The 22,771-nt window shown below is 46.6% G+C and overlaps 1 protein-coding gene and 1 long non-coding RNA gene across 3 annotated transcripts in view; both read left to right on the top strand.

Moving 5' to 3' along the window:
• Positions 1–8,260, top strand: part of LOC138743159 (uncharacterized) — a 116,807-nt gene extending 108,547 nt beyond the window's left edge. For both annotated transcript variants that reach the window (XR_011344673.1, XR_011344674.1), the window contains one exon: positions 7,570–8,260. This is a non-coding gene — a long non-coding RNA (uncharacterized lncRNA). The remainder of the gene's footprint in view (positions 1–7,569) is intronic.
• Positions 8,261–13,901: 5,641 nt separating this feature from the next.
• The window catches only part of LOC138743157 (protein diaphanous homolog 1-like), a 265,923-nt gene continuing 257,053 nt past the window's right edge, over positions 13,902–22,771 (top strand). Inside the window, exon 1 of the mRNA XM_069898066.1 lies at positions 13,902–14,275. Within this exon, the coding sequence (XP_069754167.1) occupies positions 14,168–14,275 (108 nt within the window). The 5' untranslated portion in view covers positions 13,902–14,167. The remainder of the gene's footprint in view (positions 14,276–22,771) is intronic.

Here is a 22,771-nt window from a genome sequence, read left to right as displayed (position 1 = left end):
GGGGCTATTTTTGGCATATACTCAGCGGAGACTGTAGTGTCTCACCTGTTGTAGATTGTAACCAGATTTGTACCTTTTAGTTACTAGATGTACCTTGCCTGCCAGTTAGTGAGGGATGACAGGTACTGTTTGTTTCATCCTTGTGTTTAGCCATGGGAACCGGGGTTAACAATAATCTGCATGTTTGGCTGTGGGAACCACGATTAGTTGCAATCTGTTGGGAGTGGTGAATATTCATGTGCAGTTGCTTAGTCTGTGTGAGTGTTTTCCTTGTTGCGAAACCCCTGTGCGTAAATAAAGTCTGTTTCTTAATGAACCGTGCCCTGGAATTGCTGCTCCAACACAAGGAAAAGACTCTCTGCCCTGTTGTACCACCACATTGTTTACTTCGTGGTCTCACGATGAAGTGTTGCGACCCAAAATGCCGACTGTTCTTTTTGTCTTACTGATGTTGCTCGACCTGCTGTGTTCGTCCAACAGATTAATCCAGATTCCAGAAGATGTGCAATCTCTTGTGTGCCGTCGAGAGCGGCCATTCTCAATGAAGGATGTACCGCACCTCCTGGGGGGGGGGGGGGTGAAGCATATTTAAGGGGGGGGGCATGGACTGAAATTGTTTAAAAATAAGAGAGGCACGGAAGAAACCAACTAAACTTCACTGCTTCACTGGGAAGGAAAGTGCAATCTAACGTGAAAAGGAAAAGGTAAACTAGTGCAAAATACCACAGATGATGGAAAACTGAAACAAAATTAGATCATGCCTTGAATGAATTAGTAAATGAATGAAATTTATTGTAAGTACAGATGTAATGAAATGAATTCACCCGAGACACATTTATTTTCTCAATGTTCTAGTGAAGAATTCTTGACTTGAAACGTTATCTCTGTTTCTCTCCTCACGGATACTGCTTGGCCTGTTGAGTGTCTGTTCGTGTAAGGAAAAGAAGAGGCTTCCATATCTGTTATCTGAGTATTTTTATCTCAAGTGTTATGGTTTGCAGACAAGAGTCTGCTGATCAGCATTTATAGTGTAGTATATGGATTTTTTGTGAGGTGCCATTGTTGCTTTAGGGTTGGTGAGATTGCTATTATCTTAAGTCACTGTGTTATGTGATTAAGAATGGCAATATTTTTATGGTTACATGCACCTTATTGTATGCAATCATAGCTGTATTGGGTAATAAAAATAATTTACTTGGCCTGCTGAATTCATTTCAAACTATTGAAAAACTTCAAACATTAACATTGATTTTTGTAAAGTTCTGTTGACAATGGCAAAATTGAAAAAAAAACGTATTGAACAACTTGCACATTTGAGCCATGTTAATAGATTGAGTTAATCTTTTCACAGGCATTGAGGTAATTTTCTCCAAGTTAATACCTTGCGTTAGTTTCTAACCACCCGAGAGAGGGAGAGAGAGAGAGAGAGAGAGAGAGAGAGAGAGAGAGAGAGAGAGAGAGAGAGAGCAGATGAGGATTCAGGTTGAGGAGAGCATTCCCTAGACTGAGGAGGGGCTAGATAGGTTGGGAATTTTGTCCCTGGATCGTGAGGCCAGGTGGGGGGGGGGGGGGGGGGTGACTTTACAGATGTTTATAAAATTGTGAGGGGCATAGAAAAGGTAAATAGTTGCAGGCATTTTTCCTTCATGGGTTAGGGGAATCTAAAATAAGGGAGCGTAGAGGAAAAAGATTTAAAAGAGCACTGAGAGACATCTTCTCCACACCCAGGGTGGGTGTATATGAAACGAGCAGCCAGAGGAAATGGTCGATGTATACAATTCTAATATTTAAAAGATATTCAGACAGGTATGTGGATAGGAATGGTTTAGAGAGATATGGGCTGAACACAAACAAAGAAGACGAGATTCAAGATTCAAGATTATTTCATTGTCATGTAATAAAACAGAAAATGTGATAATGCGTGAAATTTCCTCTAGTTTACCCGTAAGGCAGGGAAAGATTCGTTATCAGCAGAAATTGCCAGAGCCCCTTACAGTCAGAGAAAGAGAAGCAAAGGAGACAGGTAATAGGTGGATACAGGTGGGAGGGTAGAAGAAGCTGAGAAGTGATGGGGAGAGGGCAGAGGGTGGCTCTCTGATAGGAGAGGTAAAAGGAAGGGGGCAAAAAGCTACATGAAAGGAAGAGGGATAGGGAAAGAGAGAGACTCAGAGGAAGGAAATCAGAATAGATGTTAATGTCATCTGGTTGGAGACTGATGAGATGGAATTTGGCAGTGCACGCCATGGACAGACATGTCAATGTGGGAGTGGGGTGTGGAACTGAAATGGTGGCCACTGGGAAGTCTTGCTTTTACAACACTATTCAGTTCCTTAACTGTGTGGCCCGTAACCTTCGGAGTTGCATGGCATTCTGTCCAGCAGAGAGCCCAAGACCATGACATCCAAGCAGCACCTCTTCAACTAAAAACACAATGCTGGAGAAACTCAGTAGGTGTCCTTCACACAACAAAGTTAAAGAACCACAGCCAATGCTTTGGACTTGAGCCCTTAAAGTATCTCTACATTGGAAAGACTGGACGGAAACTAGGAAATCGGTTCGCTGACCACCTTCGCTCCATCCGCTTCAATGACAGGAATCTCCCAGTGGCCAACCAATTCAATTCCGTGCCCCACTCACAAACTACCATGTCTGTCCATGGCCTCATGTTCTGTCAAACCAAAACCACCCATAAATCCATAAATCGGAGGAGCAACACCTAATATTCTATCTGGTGACTCTTCAACTGGATGAGATTAACCAACCACTCCCCATTCACCCTCCCTTCCCCATTCCTCTGCCTCCTTCCTCTAGCTTTCCACGCCTTTCATTCTTCATTCACAGAGCTATTCCTCCTCGCCCTGCTTGCTGCGTGCTCTCCATCCCTTCTCCCCCTTCACCCACCACCACCCCCCAAACCTTTTGTCAGGCACTTGTATATACCTTGATGAAGGACTCAAGCCCAAAACCTTGGTTATTTATTTTTACCTTTGCTCTTATAAAGTACGCGGTTTGACCTGCTAAGTTTCTCCAGCATTGTGTTTTCAGTTTAATCACGGCGTCTGCAAACTTTCATGTTTTACTCTTCTCCTAGCACCTCTTCAACCCTGCTTCCAAACCCTTGAAGCATTAAGAAGCCTTCAGTGACTGAGGCCCTTCGGAAACCCTGCTGGCCAGCACACCTTCACAAATCTTGGTCCTGATACCTGGTTCCAGGAAGTGGGGCACCAGTCACCTGTGGCCTGATCTGATGTGAATCACTGGGAAAGCAGCTTTTTAATGCTGTAATTGCACATCTTTCTTTTCCCCACCAGAGGGAGCAGACTCCTTATCTTGCCCACCCCTCTGCTCTGAATAGAAGTTTTCCAGGATCCTTTTTAGATATGTATTTATTCAAGATATGGAGTGTTGCCAATTAAATGCAGCACACGACAAACCACAACAGACGATCTCTTTGCCTGTTAGCTATACATCTTTCTTAGTCGTTATTTGTCCAAACAACTGATAGGTTATTACATAGAAAACTCATTAACTCTTTAATTACTAATTCTCTTAGTGAGCTTTACAAGTTCCACACCTAATTGCAGTCAGATATTACCCACTATGGATGGACATGATTAGGAGCTGAGTTGGTGAGTTCCCCTTAGTAAGAAACTTGAGGCCACCCAATGTTAACAGAACATTACAGCACAGTACAGGCCCTTCAGCCCACGATATTGTGCTGACCTATAGAAACCTACTCCACAACAATCACATTTTTCCCTCCCTCACACCCATAATCATCAATTTTTCTTACATCTATATTTCTATCTAAGAGGCTTTTGAATGCCCCTATTGTACCAGCCTCTACCACCACCCCTGGCAATGCACTCCAGGCACCTGCCACTCTCTGTTTGATGTCTGACATCTCTCCTAAATGTTCCTCTAATCATCTTAAACAGATGTCCTCTGGTAATGACCATTGATGCAGGTTGTCCACTCTATAGAAGCCCCTTATCATTTTGTACACCTCTATTAAGCTACTTCTCCTCCTTCATTGTTCCCAAGATAAAAACCATGGCTCAATCAACAATGTTCTCCAATCCTGGCAACATCCTGGAAAATCTCCCTCCTGTCTAAAGCGTCCACATCATTCCTGTCATGGTACAACCAGACCTGAAGGCAATACTCCAAGTGAGGTCTAACCAGAATTTTACAGAGCTGCAACATTACCTCACGGCCCTTGTACTTGGCACCGATCAATGAAGGCCAACACATCATTGTTGATCTCCAGAGTTATTTCTGTCGGTCATTTTATGAGCCATCTATTTATACATGTCTAGACCTTGTTTTGACATTGCAGTCAATTGTATGGCTTTACGTCTTGCCTTTTCCATATACTGGAGGTACATTCTTTCACCTTTGCACGTTACACAGCAAGCCCTTACAACCACAAGCCACCAGTCCGTCTTGCGCTATGACCAGTCTATCTCTGGTGTAAAATAGCTCAAAGCTACCTGTGCATGTCAGTGTCAGGAAGAATGGGAATGTTTACAAATCCTTCATTTCCACCATGCTCCTAAAATGGTATCTGCTTACATAGAGTCTCTTTTTCTCCCCCCTGGTCCAGTCTGTACTCTTTCCCCCCTCCCCCCAACCCTTTTAGCTCTCCATTCTTAGTGCCATCTCCCCTTCCCACTGCTTACTGCTGTGCCCTCCCTTATCCACCTATTTCCTCCTGCCTTTGGGACCATCTGTGCTCCTCCCCCAACCCCTCCCCTGCTACCTTATTGTTCGGGCACCAGCCAACATTTTCTCATACCTTGATGAAAGGATCAAGCCCGAATTGTTGGATCTGTATCTTTATCTTTGCTGTATAATGGACACTGTTTGACCTGCTGAGTTTCTCCAGCATCGTTTTTTTACTTCAACCATGGGTGTCTGCAGACTTTCGCGTTTTACTTTAATACAGGCCCCCTATCTGTTTTGTTCATACCTTGAGAAAGGACTCAGGCCCAAAACATTGGTAATACAACTTTACCTCCCATGGACACAGCAAGACTGGCTGAGTTCATCCATCATGTCTGTGTTTTTACATGATTATATTTACTTTACTCTTTTAGCTGGAAAGTTATTATGACTTATGCTCTCACTGATATGAAAGTCAGTGTGACCTGACTTTACGCCATCTTTTCAGATTCATGATGACCAACTCTCTTTTTTTGTTTCCATTTCTTCTACTTAACTCTTTCTTCTCTCCTCTGTTAACTTCAGGACATTGCTGGCATCACTAGTGTTTATGGGTCATGCCTGGTTGTCCCCTGAGGTGGACATTTCAGAGACCACCTAATGTTTTGAGTCTGAGTGTGAGTGGCCATAAACATATCAGTGAACCACCTTCATGTTAAAGACACCCCAATTGCTTCAAGGCCACAATGAGTGATGCAAGCTTTTTATTCAGAATTTAAATTCAAGTTCCTTAGATGCCATGGTGGTATTTGAAATCAATCATTCTTATGATTCCAGTAACATATTCCTACCCCACTGTTAATAATGAGGGTCTCACCCCCACCGTTCTGATCTCAGGATATCAAACACACCACTCATCTCTCCAACATCTCCACCAATATCTCACACTCCCTTGGAAAAGCAGCCAATATATTAAAATACTCAGCCCACCCTGGCCACCCTCTCTTCACCCCACCCCCACACTCACACCCTCAACTGAAAGAAGATTCCCAAGTGTGAGATCATGCACCACCATATTCAAGGACAGCTTCTTTCCAACTGTTATCAGACTCCTACATGAACCTCACACCAGTTACACGATGCTCTGTGCTATCTGAACTCTCACTGTAAGTCTGGATTTCTGCATGGAGTCTTACTTGCTGTGCTATGTTTAAAATGTAAAGCTTGACTGTTCACAAAGCGAACATGGTGGCGGACCAGTGAGGGGCTCAGCGGCCGAATGACTCGCACGGGCTGCGGGTGACTTGCGGCTGGGTGACCCACAAGGGCTGCTGGAGAATGGCTCATGGGAACCAGGTACTGGAGCCTTGATTCAAGAGGATAATGAGGGCAAGAAGGGCGCCCAAAGGGCCTCGGGCACTGAAGGCTTCCAGATCGTACTCCAGACTTGCATCTAGAGCTCGAGTTGCCATTGAATGTAACTGCAAGAGGCGAATCCACAGACACTCAGTGACTCTGAAGGGACTTCTCTTTTATTACTTTTCCCTCTCGTACTGTCAGGGACTCCAGGCAACAGTAATGCCAACTCTTTGCCTTACACCAAACAGAAGTCAAGGTATATCGTATATGTCACATTTTTAATGTATTACTTGATCATAAAGGAATGTTGAATCTTAAACCTTGAAGCCATTGCATCTTGTGAGAATAAATGTAAACAAACAGGGAGTAGGACAGATGCCAGTGAAGGCTGAGACCTCCTTTAGAAAAATTGATTGAGTGGTGCCTTGATGAAGGCTTGCAAGACTCCTTTAAATTGCTTGATATCTAAAAGCTGCACCCATTGGTGAATGGTTTATGACAAAGCAACCTTGTTTTGATCTAGAGTTCAGTGTCTGTGGTAGTGATGCAAATAGAATCAATCACCTTGAATTGGAATTGGAGAGAACAACTTGCAGGATGCGGGGGAAGGGTTGGGAGGTGGGACTGCTCCAGTAGGAGCCTGCATTGGCTCCACAGTCAAAGTATGTGCTGCAATGGTTCTCTAGTCTGTGAATTCTATATGCTGTTACCATATTGAAGCTATAGTTCCGTTATGGGAGAGTGGTATTGATGAAGGGCGGCATGGTTAGCACAACGCTATAACAGCACCAACCACTCGCATTCGAATCCGGCACTGTCAGTAAGGAGTTTGTACATTCTTCTCGTGTCTGCGTGGGTTTCCTCGGGGCACTCTGGTTTCCTCCCACCCTTCAAGATGTCGTGGGGATTGTAGGTTAATTGGGGGTATTTGGACCAAAAGAGCCTGTTACAATGCTGTACATCTAAATTTAATATTTAAAATACTTTACTGATAATAAGTACCTCCAACCAAAGATATTGGAGGTTGACGTATCCCTGGGTAGATAAAGGATATTAAAAGTTCACAGGGACCTCATTGCAAATGGCATTATCAGAATGAACACTCCTCTAAGTTAAAAGCAATTTCAATTTTCAATCATTCATTCTTTGTCTTCCTGTGCTATTCTTGGTCGCATTTGTTAAAACTGTGATGAGTAAATTGTATCTGACCCTGAACTTCACTGAAGAATTATAATGCCTACCAAAGACAGCTGTCTGCTTTGACTGTATAATTTCCTACTCTTAAACCATTGGCCAAGAAGACCTTTTATGAACCTTCATTCCTCAATCTTCTTGATGTTATATTTTAAAATTTTAACATGCTAAATGCAATTTGGGGATGGTGAACATGACCAGCATTTATTGAACCTACTTAAGCAATATTTTTTTAAACTTTTAATTGGAACATCTGTTTCATGGAACAATTAATTAAAGGAAAGAATGCTCATGGCTTCAAAAGGCTCTTCATATACCGTACTTGCAGTTTCATCTCTTCCTTTTCTATAGGCAACTCAGCCAGTGCCATCATGGGCATCAGTCTTCCCTCCATTAACGGCAATCTTTAAGAGGTGGTGCCTCAAGAAAGCAGCCTCTATCAGCAAAGACCCCCACCATCCAGGCCATGCCTGCTTCTCACTGCTCCCATCAGGAAAGAGGTACAGGAGTCTGAAGATGAACACCCACCGGCACAAGGACAATGAACCTATGGACACTACCTTGCTTTTTCTTGTTTTGCACTATTTATTTATTTTCTTAAAGTTTATATTTATGTAATTGTAACTTTACTGTAATTTTTGCACTGGGTTCTGCACAGAATTCCTGCCGGAAAACAGCAAATTTCCTGACACATGTTCACAATGATAAAGCCAATTCTGATTGTTTGTAATTGTTATTCAGATTCTGATTCTCATTCTTCAGCAGGGGGCAAAAGCATTGCCAGCAACTGGGTGTCCAGCACTTTGCCTACAAGAAGCCCAGCTTGACTTGAACATGGTCAAGGTTAATAATTTTACCTGTTATTTGCTTACCATGTGGCTCACTATGAATGCTTGAATCCAAAATGATGCCAGAGAGCGGCAACTTGGATAGCATGCAGAACTAAGCTTTTAACATACTTCTGTACATGTATCTAACAATATGACAATAAACTGTACTAACAGCACAGTTACTATGCTGGTCATTAGTGCCAATATTTTCACATCAAGTTTATTGTCGTCTGATTGTACAAGTACAACCCACCAAAACCGCGTTCTCCGGTCCTCAGTGCAAATCACTCAGACACAAAACCAGACATAACACACATACAGACAAACAATACATATGCAGTACAAGCATTCATATATACAAATGAATAAATAATATTCCAGGAATATGAGAGTTCTTGGAGGGTTAGTGTGAGCAGTTCCTTTGGTCGTTCAGCGATCTCACTGCCCGTTGGAAGGAGTTATTCCACAGCCTGGTGGGGCCAGCTCTGATACTCCTGGATCTTCTTCCCCGATGGGAGTAGCTGAAAGATCCCATGTGCGGGGTGGAAGGGGTCCTCAATGATTTCGCGCACCCTCTACAGACAACAATCCTGGTGGATCACGTCGAAGAGGGGGAGGAAGACTCCAGTGATCCTCTGTCACTTTTATAGTCCTGTGGATTGATCCTTGATCCATTTCTTGGCAATAACTGTACCACACGGTGATGCAGCCGGGCAGGATGCTCTCAATAGAGCTCCTGTGGGAGATTGACATGATGTGGCCGGCAGCCTTCCTTTCTTCAGTCTTCTCAGGAAGTGCAGTCACTGTGGTGCCTTCCTGACAAGTGAGGAGATGTTGGAACACAGGTGAGATCTTGGGGGTGTTTTGTCCCTCACCATTATCAATAAAGTTTTGCTGGAAAAGCACTCCTGGACATTACGACTGCATGATTTTCTTCTTCCTAATTCAGTTCCTTAGTTACTACCATAAACATTTTCTTTAATCCTTTAAGGGGATTTGCTTTATTGCATGGCAATCTCTGACTGTACAAATCCATTTACAAGTGGTCCTTGGATGCAGTAAGTACCATATGACTCTGGGTGGGTAATCACCATTCATGTGTATCAGACCCATGACTAATCAGCTGCCTTTATGAAGGTTGCTGCCATCAAGAAGGCAAACATTTACAGTCATATTTAGAAGAAATAAGTCATTATGTAGCTACACAGGATGTTGATGATACTGTACTTGGAGAATTATCTGAAGTTTTAGTCACCCAGCTATTGGAAAGATACCATTAAACTGGAAAGATTCATGAGAATGTTGCCGGGAAGGGAGGGGTTTTGGATTATAATGGGAGATTGGATAGGCTGGGATGTAAGAGCTGAAGGGAGCCCTGAGAGAGTTTTATAAAATCATGAGGGATGGAGATAAGGTAAATAGTTATAGCCTTTTCCCCCAGAGTAGGTGAGTCTAAGAGAACACTGTTTTAATATAAGAGGAAAATATTTAAAAGGGACCTGAGGGGCACCTTCTCGATATGGAGGGTGGTGGGCGGTGTTCCCTCTAAGCTGTACGATTGCACACGCACGACTGCAACCAGCGCACAAAGGAATTTAATGTGTTAGTAACCTAGAATAATGTCGTAATTAATAATTATACTAATTGAAAATAATCTCTTAGCTAACTGTTTCTGTTAACTGGTTAGATGGTTAAACAAGTAGTTAATCATACTTGGATTAAAACATGGCAGTATGCCATGAGAGAGAGGCTGGACCAAAATGATCTTGAAACAATTTCAAGTTTAAATTTCCACAAGCATTAATTCTGCACATATTTCTGTCACAAGAAAGAAATTTGCACCACATAGGATATTTGTGATGACTAAAAATTAGAGGGAATCTCAGTGTTGAGAATATGGAATTCGCAATCAGACATTTTGGTAGAAGAGGGAACAATTATTAAATTCAAAAGACATTTAGACAGTTGCATGGTCACCAAGGGTTGAGATGGATGTGGGCTGAATGCAGACAAATGGGACTGGCTTGGTCAATGTGGACAAGATGAGCCTGTTTCCATAGTGTTGAACTCTATATCACAGACTAATGGTAAAATAACTGATTTTTACTGAGGACCCTGTAAACACAACTTAAAACACTTGGACGATTGGGGGAACATTATAATATTCAAGGGTGTTGTGGCATTTAACTAGAATATGAATGTGGAAATTAACATGATTTTAAATTAAAAGCATGTTTGTCAATGAATGAAAAAAAAATTGATTTTCATGACCAAGTTTTGCTCAAGAGTGTTAAGTTTTTAAAAAATTCTCTGATCAGAACGTAAAACTTATTTTCAATACACAATTACTTTATTGTATCTCCTTTACCACTGATGGACTTTCTCACATATTTTCATATGATGGAGCAAAAACTGTATATTCTTCAATACTATTTCATATTTTGTGCATTATATAGTATTCATAAAATCAGAATTCATTATCATGAATTTTGGTGTTTTTGCAGTAACATCACAGGCAAACATTCATGTTATGAACCATCTTACAACAATAATATTTAAAAAATAGTGCACAAAAAGTCAGCTGGTGTCTTTGGTTCCATGATTATTCAAGAATATGATGGCAGCCGGGAAGAAGCTGACCTTGGGCTGTTGAGTGCTCGTCTTTAGGATCCTGTATCAGAGTGAAGAGGGCATGGCCTGGGTGGTGGGGGACTTTGAGGATAGGGGCTACTTTTTTAAGACACCGCCTTATTTAAGTGTTCTTGATGGAGTGAAGTCTGGTGCCAGTGATGTTGCAGGTCGAGTTAACAACCCTCTGGAGTTTTTTTCTTGTCCATACCAGGCAGTGATGCAACCAACCAGAATGCTCTCACGGTACACCTCTAGAGGTTTACGAGGGTCTTCGGTGAGATACCGAATCTCCTCAGACAACTCACAAAGTATAGCTGCTGGCGTGTCTTCTTCGTGAATGCATCAACGTGGAAGCTCCGGGGCAGATCCTCGGAGACATTGACACCCAGGAATTTGAAGTTCTTGACCCTCTCCATTACTGAGCCATTTTTTAAAATTTTTTTTATTTTTTTTTCACACCATAAATCACGTTAGCCATGATATACACTTTTTCTTTTTCACACATATACAGTGACTTTTTCTCCCCCCCCTCCCTCCTCCCAAGCCACCCCCCACCCCCCCCCCCCCTCATTACTGAGCCATTGATGAAAACTGGGTAGTGTTCCCCTGACTTCTTCCTGAAGTCCACAATCATCTCCTTGGCTTTGCTAATGTTGAGCACGAGTTTGTTGGTGTGACACCACTCAAAGAACTGATCTATCTCCCTCTTGCACGCCAACTAAATTACACCAACTAATCAATTATTAAATAACATACTGTTAGCATTTTCTGCTTTTCCACTTACAACATCTTATGTTAAAATATAATTTGTGATTTCCCTTTTTTCAATTTGCTTTTCAATGAGGAGACTTCTGATCAGAAGAAACAAAATTTTCTTCAGTCTTTGCGTGTCATGTAATATGATTGTTACTTGCCATTTAACATTTAACCTCATTTGATGTCTTACCAGAAACTTGATTGAATCCGTTAATACTGTGGTTGTCAGAGTAGCCCAGGAGGTGGGTTTCCTGTGGCAGCCTCACAGTGCAAATATTTATATTGCAATCATACTAGGCACGCAACTGCGAAAGAACCACAGAGAGTCGAAAGTGAGTTGAACCAAGTGACTTTAATAGAACTATCGCGTGAGCTTAAATCCCTCAGGACTCGTGCGACTCCCGGGGCCTTTATGACATCAGCCACCAGGCTGTGGACTTGCCACACACCTGGAGCTCTCACAGTCAGATCTACCACGGACTTGCCTGCAACTCCGTGAGCCAGTTTGCCTGTTGCATGGGCGAGGTGTTGCAATATGTACAAACCACCTTATAAAAATATACTGTATGAAAAGTCAAAGTAAGGTAGTGGCTTCAGTTCATTGATCATTCATGAACCAGATGGCAGAGGGGAAGAAGCTGTCCTTGTGCCGCCGAGTGCCCGTCTTCAGGCTCCTGTAGGTTTTTCACGATGGTAGCAGAGTGAAAAGGGCATGGCCTGGGTGGTGGGGGGGTCCTTGAGGATAGAGGATACTTTCTTAAGACACCGTTTCTTGTAGAATTTCTGTGCCAAGACATTTCTCATTTCTCTTGAATGCACTTCAAGCTATTGCGCACTTAATTGTAAAGGTGAAAATCTGTTGGTCTCAATCTATTTTCTTCCCTCCTCCCATAATTTGAAATGTTTACATGTCAGCACCCATTGTTTCAACAAAATGGTCATTAAAACCATGAGGGAAAGACGAGTGAGGAGAAAGACATCAGATCACCATAAAGGGTGAGTGGGGGAGACCGGCAGTGTGAGTCGGCGGGCGAGGGGGTTGTGGGGGGAGACGGCAGGGCGACTGGAAGGGGGTGGGGATGGATATGGCAGCACAATTCGGGTGGGCTAAAATCTGGCTTTCCGAAATCTGAAAAAATCCGAAATTCGGAATACACTGTCCCCCAAGGGTTCTGGATGAAGGATCATGTACCTGTACTACAAAGTAGGACAACTGATTGTGGAAGTAACAGGTAAGTCCAGACTAAAGAATAGCACTCAGCAGGGGATGAAGTGTGCGCATTTCCCTGGCATTGGTACTGGCAGATCAGTTCCAGCTGCCTGGCGGATAATGAGAAACAAAGACGGCCATTGATCCTGTCCATTGGGGAAGTGGGGGGGGGGGGGTGAGGGTTGGAAGGGAAAGAGAAATTTGTTCTGAGCTGCATTCACTAGCTTATCCAGCTTTTTATGAATTCAGTCAGTATGCTTTTGATGGTGCACCTGTAGTGTCGAGGGGTAGAGGGGACATGCCAGAATTAGTCTTCTAAGAAAGTAGAAGCGTTGGTGCATTTCCTTGACGGCCTCATTAGTGTCAGGTCAATGAAGATATTTGTTCTTAAGAACTTGAAACTATCTACTCTTTTGACTTTAATCTCCTTCCTCTTATTGACATTAAGAAAGAAAGATGGTCAGGAAGGGAAGAGTGAACCAGGGAGTCTAGGAGAGAATGATTGCCACAAAAAGCAGGGCAGCGCAGTTAGTGTAGGAGTGGCATGGATATCGCAGGGATTAGCGTAGTGGTGGTACCGTCAATTAGGGGCGGCCAGTTAGGATAGGAGCTGCACGGTTAGTATGGGAGTGGCACAGTTAGTGCAGGGCAGCACGGTTAGCGTAGGGGTGGCACAGTTATTGTTAGGGTGACATGGTTAGCATAGGAGCAGCATGGTTAGAATAGGAGTGGCACTGGTGGTGTGAGGGTGGCACGGTTAGTGTAGAGGTGGGATGGTTAGCGTTGGAGTGGCATGGGTCATGTTGGGGTCCAACGCAGTCTGTAAGGAGTTTCTACGTTCTACCCAAGTCTGCATGGGTTTCCTCTGGGTACTCCGGGTTTCCTCTGGGTACTCCGGGTTTCCTCTGGGTACTCCGGGTTTCCCCCCACCCTTCAAAACGTACCGGGAGTTCTAGATCAATTGGGTGTACAAGTTCGTGGGGCGAAAGGGCCTCGGTCCAGATTAAATTCACAAGCGGGTGCGGACAGGGGGTCCTGCGGACTGACTGACAACTGTGGTCCCAGACCACCTGCAGCAGTGAGCTCACGTCCACGCCCCTCCTGACGTCAGTGGCCCCGCCCCGCGCCACCTGCGGGCTCCACCCTCTCCGGCCCGCGGCCCCGCCCCCTTCGCGGCCCCGCCCCCTTCGCGGCCCCGCCCCCTTCGCGGCCCCGCCCCCTTCGCGGCACCTGCGGCCCCGCCTCCCTGTCAATCACCGCCGGAGGCAGAGCGCAGCTCGCAGCTTCAGCGCCGCTCACCTTCCGGGGTTCGCTCGGTCCGGCCCTCACTCTCCTCCCTCCCACCTCCCTCCTTCCCTCCTCCTCTCCTCGCCCGCCGCGGGAGCGGGCTCGCCTGACCCGCAGCCGGAAGCCCGCGCGTAGGCCCCCCCCCCCCCCTCGGGCCTGGAGAGCGGTGGCCCCCACCCACCCTATGCGGGGCCCGTCAAATAGACCCTGGGAATAAAGAGAGAGAGACTCGGAGATGATGGAGGGGCAACAGAGGAATGAAGCTTCGGGGCCGCCCCGCAGTAAGGAGAGGTCCGCAAAGGGGAAGAGGAGCCTGGAGGAAGGCGAGAAGAAAAACAAGTTTGTGAGTCTTCAAATAAAACTACACGGGACCGGGGGGGGGGGGCGGAAATGGGGGGAGATGGGGGAAGAGATAGGGGGAGGAACAGGGGAAACGGGGGGGGGAAGAGATAGAGGGAGGAACAAGGGGAAGAGATAGAGGGAGGAACAAGGGGGAACGGGGGGAAGAGATAGAGGGAGGAACAAGGGGAAGAGATAGAGGGAGGAACAAGGGGGAACGGGGGGAAGAGATAGAGGGAGGAACAAGGGGGAACGGGGGGAAGAGATAGGGGGAGCAACAGGGGGGAACGGGGGGGAAGAGATAGAGGGAGGAACAAGGGGGAACGGGGGGAAGAGATAGGGGGAGCAACAGGGGGGAACGGGGGGGAAGAGATAGAGGGAGCAACAAGGGGGAACGGGGGGAAGAGATAGAGGGAGGAACAAGGGGAAGAGATAGAGGGAGGAACAAGGGGGAACGGGGGGAAGAGATAGGGGAGGAACAGGGGGGGAAGAGATAGGGGAGGAACAGGGGGGGAAGAGATAGGGGAGGAACGGGGGGGGAAGAGATAGGGGAGGAACAGGGGGGGAAGAGATAGGGGAGGAACAGGGGGGGAAGAGATAGGGGAGGAACAGGGGGGGAAGAGATAGGGGAGGAACAGGGGGGGAAGAGATAGGGGAGGAACAGGGGGGGAAGAGATAGGGGAGGAACAGGGGGGGAAGAGATAGGGGAGGAACAGGGGGAAGAGATAGGGGGAGGAACAGGGGGAACGGGGGGGAAGAGATAGGGGGAGGAACAGGGGGAACGGGGGGGAAGAGATAGAGGGAGGAACAAGGGGAACTGGGGAAGAGATAGAGGGAGGAACAAGGGGAAGAGATAGAGGGAGCAACAAGGGGGAACGGGGGGAAGAGATAGAGGGAGCAACAGGGGGAAGAGAGAGGGAGGAACAAGGGGAAGAGATAGGGGAGGAACAGGGGGGGAAGAGATAGGGGAGGAACAGGGGGGGAAGAGATAGGGGAGGAACAGGGGGGGAAGAGATAGGGGAGGAACAGGGGGGGAAGAGATAGGGGAGGAACAGGGGGGGAAGAGATAGGGGAGGAACAGGGGGGGAAGAGATAGGGGAGGAACAGGGGGGGAAGAGATAGGGGAGGAACAGGGGGGGAAGAGATAGGGGGAGGAAAGGGGGAAGAGATGGGGGGAGGAACGGGAGAAAGATAGGGGGAGGAACGGAGGGAAGAGATAGGGGGAGGAACGGAGGGAAGAGATAGGGGGAGGAACGGGGGGAAGAGATAGGGGGAGGAACAGGGGGGAAGAGATAGGGGAGGAACAGGGGGGGGAGAGATAGGGGAGGAACAGGGGGGGGAGAGATAGGGGAGGAACAGGGGGGGAAGAGATAGGGGAGGAACAGGGGGGAAGAGATAGGGGAGGAACAGGGGGGGAAGAGATAGGGGAGGAACAGGGGGGGAAGAGATAGGGGAGGAACAGGGGGGGAAGAGATAGGGGAGGAACAGGGGGGGAAGAGATAGGGGAGGAACAGGGGGGGAAGAGATAGGGGAGGAACAGGGGGGGGAAGAGATAGGGGAGGAACAGGGGGGGAAGAGATAGGGGAGGAACAGGGGGGGAAGAGATAGGGGAGGAACAGGGGGGGAAGAGATAGGGGAGGAACAGGGGGGGAAGAGATAGGGGAGGAACAGGGGGGGAAGAGATAGGGGAGGAACAGGGGGGGAAGAGATAGGGGAGGAACAGGGGGGGAAGAGATAGGGGAGGAACAGGGGGGGAAGAGATAGGGGAGGAACAGGGGGGGAAGAGATAGGGGAGGAACAGGGGGGGAAGAGATAGGGGAGGAACAGGGGGGGAAGAGATAGGGGAGGAACAGGGGGGGAAGAGATAGGGGAGGAACAGGGGGGGAAGAGATAGGGGAGGAACAGGGGGGGAAGAGATAGGGGAGGAACAGGGGGGGAAGAGATAGGGGAGGAACAGGGGGGGAAGAGATAGGGGAGGAACAGGGGGGGAAGAGATAGGGGAGGAACAGGGGGGGAAGAGATAGGGGAGGAACAGGGGGGGAAGAGATAGGGGAGGAACAGGGGGGGAAGAGATGGGGGAGGAACAGGGGGGGAAGAGATGGGGGAGGAACAGGGGGGGAAGAGATGGGGGAGGAACAGGGGGGGAAGAGATGGGGGAGGAACAGGGGGGGAAGAGATGGGGGAGGAACAGGGGGGGAAGAGATGGGGGAGGAACAGGGGGGGAAGAGATGGGGGAGGAACAGGGGGGGAAGAGATGGGGGAGGAACAGGGGGGGAAGAGATGGGGGAGGAACAGGGGGGGAAGAGATGGGGGAGGAACAGGGGGGGAAGAGATGGGGGAGGAACAGGGGGGGAAGAGATGGGGGAGGAACAGGGGGGGAAGAGATGGGGGAGGAACAGGGGGGGAAGAGATGGGGGAGGAACAGGGGGGGAAGAGATGGGGGAGGAACAGGGGGGGAAGAGATGGGGGAGGAACAGGGGGGGAAGAGATGGGGAGGAACAGGGGGGGAAGAGATGGGGGAGGAACAGGGGGGGAAGAGATGGGGGAGGAACAGGGGGGGAAGAGATGGGGGAGGAACAGGGGGGGAAGAGATGGGGGAGGAACAGGGGGGGAAGAGATGGGGGGAAGAGATGGGGGAGGAACAGGGGGGGAAGAGATGGGGGGAAGAGATGGGGGAGGAACAGGGGGGGAAGAGATGGGGGGAAGAGATGGGGGGAAGAGATGGGGGGAAGAGATGGGGGAGGAACAGGGGGGGAAGAGATGGGGGGAAGAGATGGGGGAGGAACAGGGGGGGAAGAGATGGGGGGAAGAGATGGGGGGAAGAGATGGGGGGAAGAGATAGGGGAGGAACAGGGGGGAAGAGATGGGGGGAAGAGATGGGGGGAAGAGATAGGGGAGGAACAGGGGGGGAAGAGATAGGGGAGGAACAGGGGGGGAAGAGATAGGGGGGGAAGAGATAGGGGAGGAACAGGGGGGGAAGAGATAGGGGAGGAACTGGGGGAAGAGATAGGGAAGGAATTGGGGAAGAGATAGGGAAGGAATTGGGGAAGAGATAGGGAAGGAATTGGGGAAGAGATAGGGAAGGAATTGGGGGAGAGATAGGGAAGGAATTGGGGGAGATTGTTAGAGGAACGGGGGGGAATAGGTAGGGGTAGGAACAGGTAGGGGGTGGACAAGGGGAGAAGAAAAACAAGATTGTGTGTCTTGAAATATAACTGCACGGGACGAGGGGTGCCGGGGGGGGGGGCAGGGGGCAGAGAGATGGGGGGCCGGGGGGTGTAGAGATAGGGAGGGACAAGGGGGGTAGAGATAGGGGTGGACAAGAGGGGGAGAGATGGGGGACAAGGGGGGAGAGATTGGGGGGACAAGGGGAGAAGAAAAACAAGTTAGCGTGTCTTTAAATAAAACTGCACGGGACGGGGGTGGGGGACAAGGGGTGGAGGAGAGATGGGGGGACACAAGGGGAGAAGAAAAACAAGTTTGTGAGTCTTTAAATAAAACTACATGGGGTGGGGGGGAGATAAGGGGGGATGGGGTGGAGAGAGATAAAGGGGGGCAGAAAAACAAGTTTCTGAATATTAAAATAAAATTACGCGGGATAAGGAGGCGGGGGGATAAGGGGACGGTGGGGGATTAGGGTGAGGAGAGACAGTGTCCCCTCTTTTCTCAACCTGTCACAGACCCTCTCCAGGGTCTTTTAACGCAGAGCTGAATGTTCCCTCGGTTCCTCCTTCAAAAGGACACCAGAGTCAGGCAAGGGTTGATGGTGCCCGAGTTTCTTGCTAGCCAAGTGGCCCGAGGACCGGTCAAGGGGCTCTCTGCTGCTCCTCCAGCCCTTCTTTCGCGGAGGGGTTGTGCACACAGGGCAAACTTTGCCGGGGGGAGGGGGGTTCATAAACTTCCATCCATCCTACCGCCCAACCTCGCCCAATGTTTAGTGAGTTGCACTGCAGGTATAGTACAGGCCGGGTAGAATGAGCATACACGAAAGGCAAGAGGAGCCCAGCAGGTCTGGCCGGCTCCAGTAGGAGTTTCAGAAAAAACGTGTGAGAGTTCTGCCAAACATGTACAATGCTGTAGAAGTCAACCGGTCCAACAGTGCACTTTATCTTAGCAAAGAGAAAGACCCAGAACTAATGTTTTGAGGCTTTAGCCCCTCATCCAGGTATAGAAAAGGCTTGCCCACATTTTTTTCCAATCCTTTGTTCGGATGCCTGCTGATATTTTTTCATAAAGTCTGAAAACATTGGTTCTGGGTTTCTCCACCATTGTGTTTTTAATTCAACCACTCTTGTGTTTTACTTCTGCAGACTGTGCACAGCTTTATAAACTCAGCCAAATATTGTAAATTGTGTAGTTTCTCTTTTAATGTAGATCATTCTATCGTTTTCAAGATGGCGATTGTTGGTTTGTTTGCAAATTTGAAATTTTGGTTTCCTGTTTACAATACTTCTGCTTCAAATGTTCTGGTGATAGGTTAATAACCATTCTCGAACATGAGCACTCGTGAAATCAAAAGGTTATATAAGCAAAAATATTTAAAAAAATACTTGTTAGACAGCTTGTGAAACAAGAACTACAGATGTTGGAATGTAAAGTTGACAGCTGGAGGGATTCATCAATGTCCATGGAGAGAAATTAATAGTTAATGTTTTGGGTTTTTTTTTAAGTTGAGGATGGGTAGGGGAGATATCAAGCCTAAAAGGAATTGGATGGCAGCAGAGTGCTGGGGAGGGGCTGAGGTACAGGATACGACAAATAAAGGTGAGAGCTGGAGAGGGACATTGGGGAAGAGCCACTGCAGGAGGTTGGTAGGTGGAGAGAAAAGAAAAAAAGTAAAAACTATGCTGGAGAAACTCAGCAGGTCACACAGTGTCCTTTATGTATAAAAAGGTAAAAATAAATAACTGACGCCCTTTATCTTGAGCCCTTTATCAAGGTATAGAAAAATGTTAGCAGGCATCCAAATAAGAGTAATGGGGAGAGGTGTGGTGTAAAAGCAGGAGGTAATAGGTGGAGAAGGGAGGAAGGGACAGCAGCAAGCAAGGGGAGGATGGATGGCTGGGTGAATAGAGAGGGAAGGGGGATGGAAAGCTGAAAGGGGGGGGGGGGCTGGGGGGAAGAGGAGAGCAGGTTAACAGAAACCAGAAAAGTTGTTGTTAATGCCACCTGGTTAGTGAGTGCCCAGACAGAAAACCACATGTTGTTCCTCCAATGTACTGATAGGCTTGGTTGGATAGTACCTGAGGCCATGGACAGACATGTGAGTATACAAGTGTGACACAGAACTGAAATGGTTGGCTGCTCGGAGGTCTCCATCAGCCACAGGGGAAGGTGCCGGGGGGGTGGGGGTGGGGGGATTGCTGGGGAGGGATGAGTACAGAAGGGAGTCTTGTAGGGAGAGTTCCCTACAGAAGGCATTGAGGGGAAGATTCTTGTAGTGGGATCCTGTTGCAAGTGCTAGAAATTCTGGAGATGAATGTGTTGGATGCGGAGGCTGGTGAGGTGGTAGGTGAGGACAAGGGGGATTCTGTGTTTGATGCATCTTGGGCCAGAGGGGGCTAGGGCAGATGAACAGGAAATGGAGATGTGGGTGAAGGGTGAGTTGATGGTGGTGGAGGGGAAGCCATATTTGTGGAAGAAGGTAGGCATTTTGGAAGATTTTGACTGGAAGACCTCATCTTGGGAAAAAATGTGGCAGACGGAGAAATTGAGAAAATGAAATAGAATCCTTGCAGGAGACAGGCAGATGAGCAGGAAGAGAAGAGGAGCTGAAAGAAAATCTGGGGCAGGTATAGGTAAAGGATTATAAAAGTAGAACCAGATGGAAAATTCAATGTTCATATCGTTGAGGTTTAGGGCCACCCAGGCAGAATATTATCAATTGTGCCTCAAACTTAGGGCTGGAAAGAGAACTTTTGGCACATAATCAAAACTTTGAGTATAGGAGTTGGGATGTTATTATAAAGTTGTATAAGACATTGGTGAGGCTAAATATGTGTATTGTGTGCAGTTTTGGTCACTTAACTACTGGAAGAATATAAGTAAAATTGAAAGAATACAGAGGAGATTTGAAAGGATGTTGGCCTACACTGTAACTCAGTTGTTCAAGTGTTGGCAACATTCTTTCAAATCTCTGTATTCTTTCAATTTTACTTATATTCTTCCAGTAGTTAAGTTAAATGAGGGGAAATTTGGTAGAGTTATAAAAAAAATGATAGGTATGGGTAGAATTAGTATAAGCAGGTTTTTTTCCTTTGAGGTTAGGTAAGATACAAACTAGAGGACATGGGTTAAGGGTGAAAGGAGATCTTGACACCAAGTGTTGGGGATGTGGAATGTGCTGCCAGCTGAATTGGTAAATGTAGGCTCAGTTTTGACATTGAAGAAAAATTTGGACAGGGACATGGATGGGCAGAGTATAAAGGGATATGGTCTGGGTACAGGTCAGTGAGACTAGGCAGAAAAAAAATGTTCTGCACAGATGACAAGGACTAAAGGGCCTATTTCTGTGTTGTAATGTTCTTGGTACAATCAGGCACAATCCACTTAAAAAACCCTGGCAATGGATGAGGTTGATGACAGGTCTGTGTGGGGATAGGGAAAAGAAATGGGTGATAACCAGTAGTTGCAGCTGGGACCAAGTTTTATTCACATGAGCCAGATCAGACTTTTACCTCTGTCATCAGATTTTCTACTTGATGTGATTCACATAGATGAGTCCATTAGTTTTTTGCCTACAAAATGCAGGCGCTCAGGAAAGTGGTCCTTCAATCTGCAATGTCTCACCGATGTGGGGAAAAAATGCCACATCATCCATGAAATACTGTAGGTAAAGTTGGATGAGTTTCATGGAAAACCGCCTCACTTGGAAGATCTGCTTATTGTCCAGATGTGGGTGAGAGGGAAATATAGGGACTACTGTGGTTGCAGCAGGAAGTGACTAAGGGGCTGGAAGTTTTGTTGAAAAGGGATGGGAAGGGCAAGATGTGGCTAATGTTGGGATAACCTTGCAATTGGCCGAAGTGTTAATGTGCTGGATCCAGAAGCTGATAAGCAAGAACCAAGGGAACTTGTTCTCAGCTATTTTGTACTGTGAACTCTTGAGATTTGGATGTTCTATATCAGTAAAGTGGTAAGATTAGTAATTGTTAATTCCATGGCACAGATTTGTACTGATATTTTCCCCCACTGTGTCCTTTGCTGTTAAGCCATATCTTTTTGCATGACATTTTTATCATTACATTTGAGAACCATTATTACTTTTGGGCAGCTTTATTGAGTACTGGATTAGCTTATTTTCTTATGACTGGGAGACCAAGTATATCAAATCCATGCCACTCACTGAGCAATTCCAGTCCCCATGTTGTGACTTCATGGTTGGCACATCGAGAGCTGAAGGGGCTGCATTCTTCTGTATATTGTTCTATCCTCTAGGTTCATTCCCTTCAGATTCTATCATTCATCTGCACACGAAGGGCAATTTACAGTGACCATTTAGCTTGGCACCCTGCATCTCTTTGGAGGAAACTGGAAAACTCGTGTGGCCACAAGAAGAACATGTCAGTTCTACACTGTGTTGGAGGTCAGGATTGAACCCAAGTCACTGGAGCTGTAAAGCAACAGCTCCACTGTGACAAATTGGAGCAATACCATGAATTAATACAGCAGCAAAATGCTGTGAATACTTTGTTGTGGATTTGCTCCAATAATGCATTAAACGCAAATACAAATTCTGTTCAACTCACCACAGATGTTTCCTGAATTGTTGAGTTGCCAGTTCCCTTCTGACAAATGAAGATATCAGAAGTCTATCAACTTGTATTTTGTCCAAATAGCAAAACATAATGTTCCTTTGCATTTATGTAGCTTTTTAAATGAAACTAAGCAAGAGCATTTCATCTGGTTCCATGTTTTTTGATTTTTGGGAGAATATAGTTTACTATCAAACTACATTCTGTGTACATTACTGTTGTGGGGGCCTGGGCCATTGGCAGGAACAGGAGTATTTGAATGCAGGGATATCAGTGAGTTACTCCAATTATGTAGGGCGATAGTACCTGTGTACAGTCTGGTTACCTTATCATGTATGGAGGGAATGTAACAAAGGTTAACTTGACTGATTCCTTTGGTTAGTAGGATTAATACATTAACTTGGCCAAGTGGGTATTTGTTAGAATTCAGAATATGATCAGGGATCCACTTGAAACATAAAATCTGGATGTGCCACAAGGACTAAAGGCCTTTTTATAGTGAAATTTAGCAAATTGTAAAGACAGGTTTCCTCTGCCTTTAACATGCTCCACTTACCTGCATAAAAGTTACAAAGGTGGATTGGGGGGTCCAACGTGATTCGGATTCCCTCCGCCAAGGGTGGTAGTGTCAGAGGTAGAGCGAAGTGAAAGCAGTTCCAAAGGGTTAGGGTGACTGATGACATTACGATGACATTGTCAGCCCATGACCCAAGACTGCAAATTTTAAAGTATCTATCTATGGAAAA

The sequence above is a fragment of the Narcine bancroftii genome, chromosome 9 (assembly GCF_036971445.1).
Source record: "Narcine bancroftii isolate sNarBan1 chromosome 9, sNarBan1.hap1, whole genome shotgun sequence".
In the NCBI taxonomy this organism is placed as follows: domain Eukaryota; kingdom Metazoa; phylum Chordata; class Chondrichthyes; order Torpediniformes; family Narcinidae; genus Narcine; species Narcine bancroftii.
This window is presented reverse-complemented; position numbering and strand designations above follow the sequence as displayed.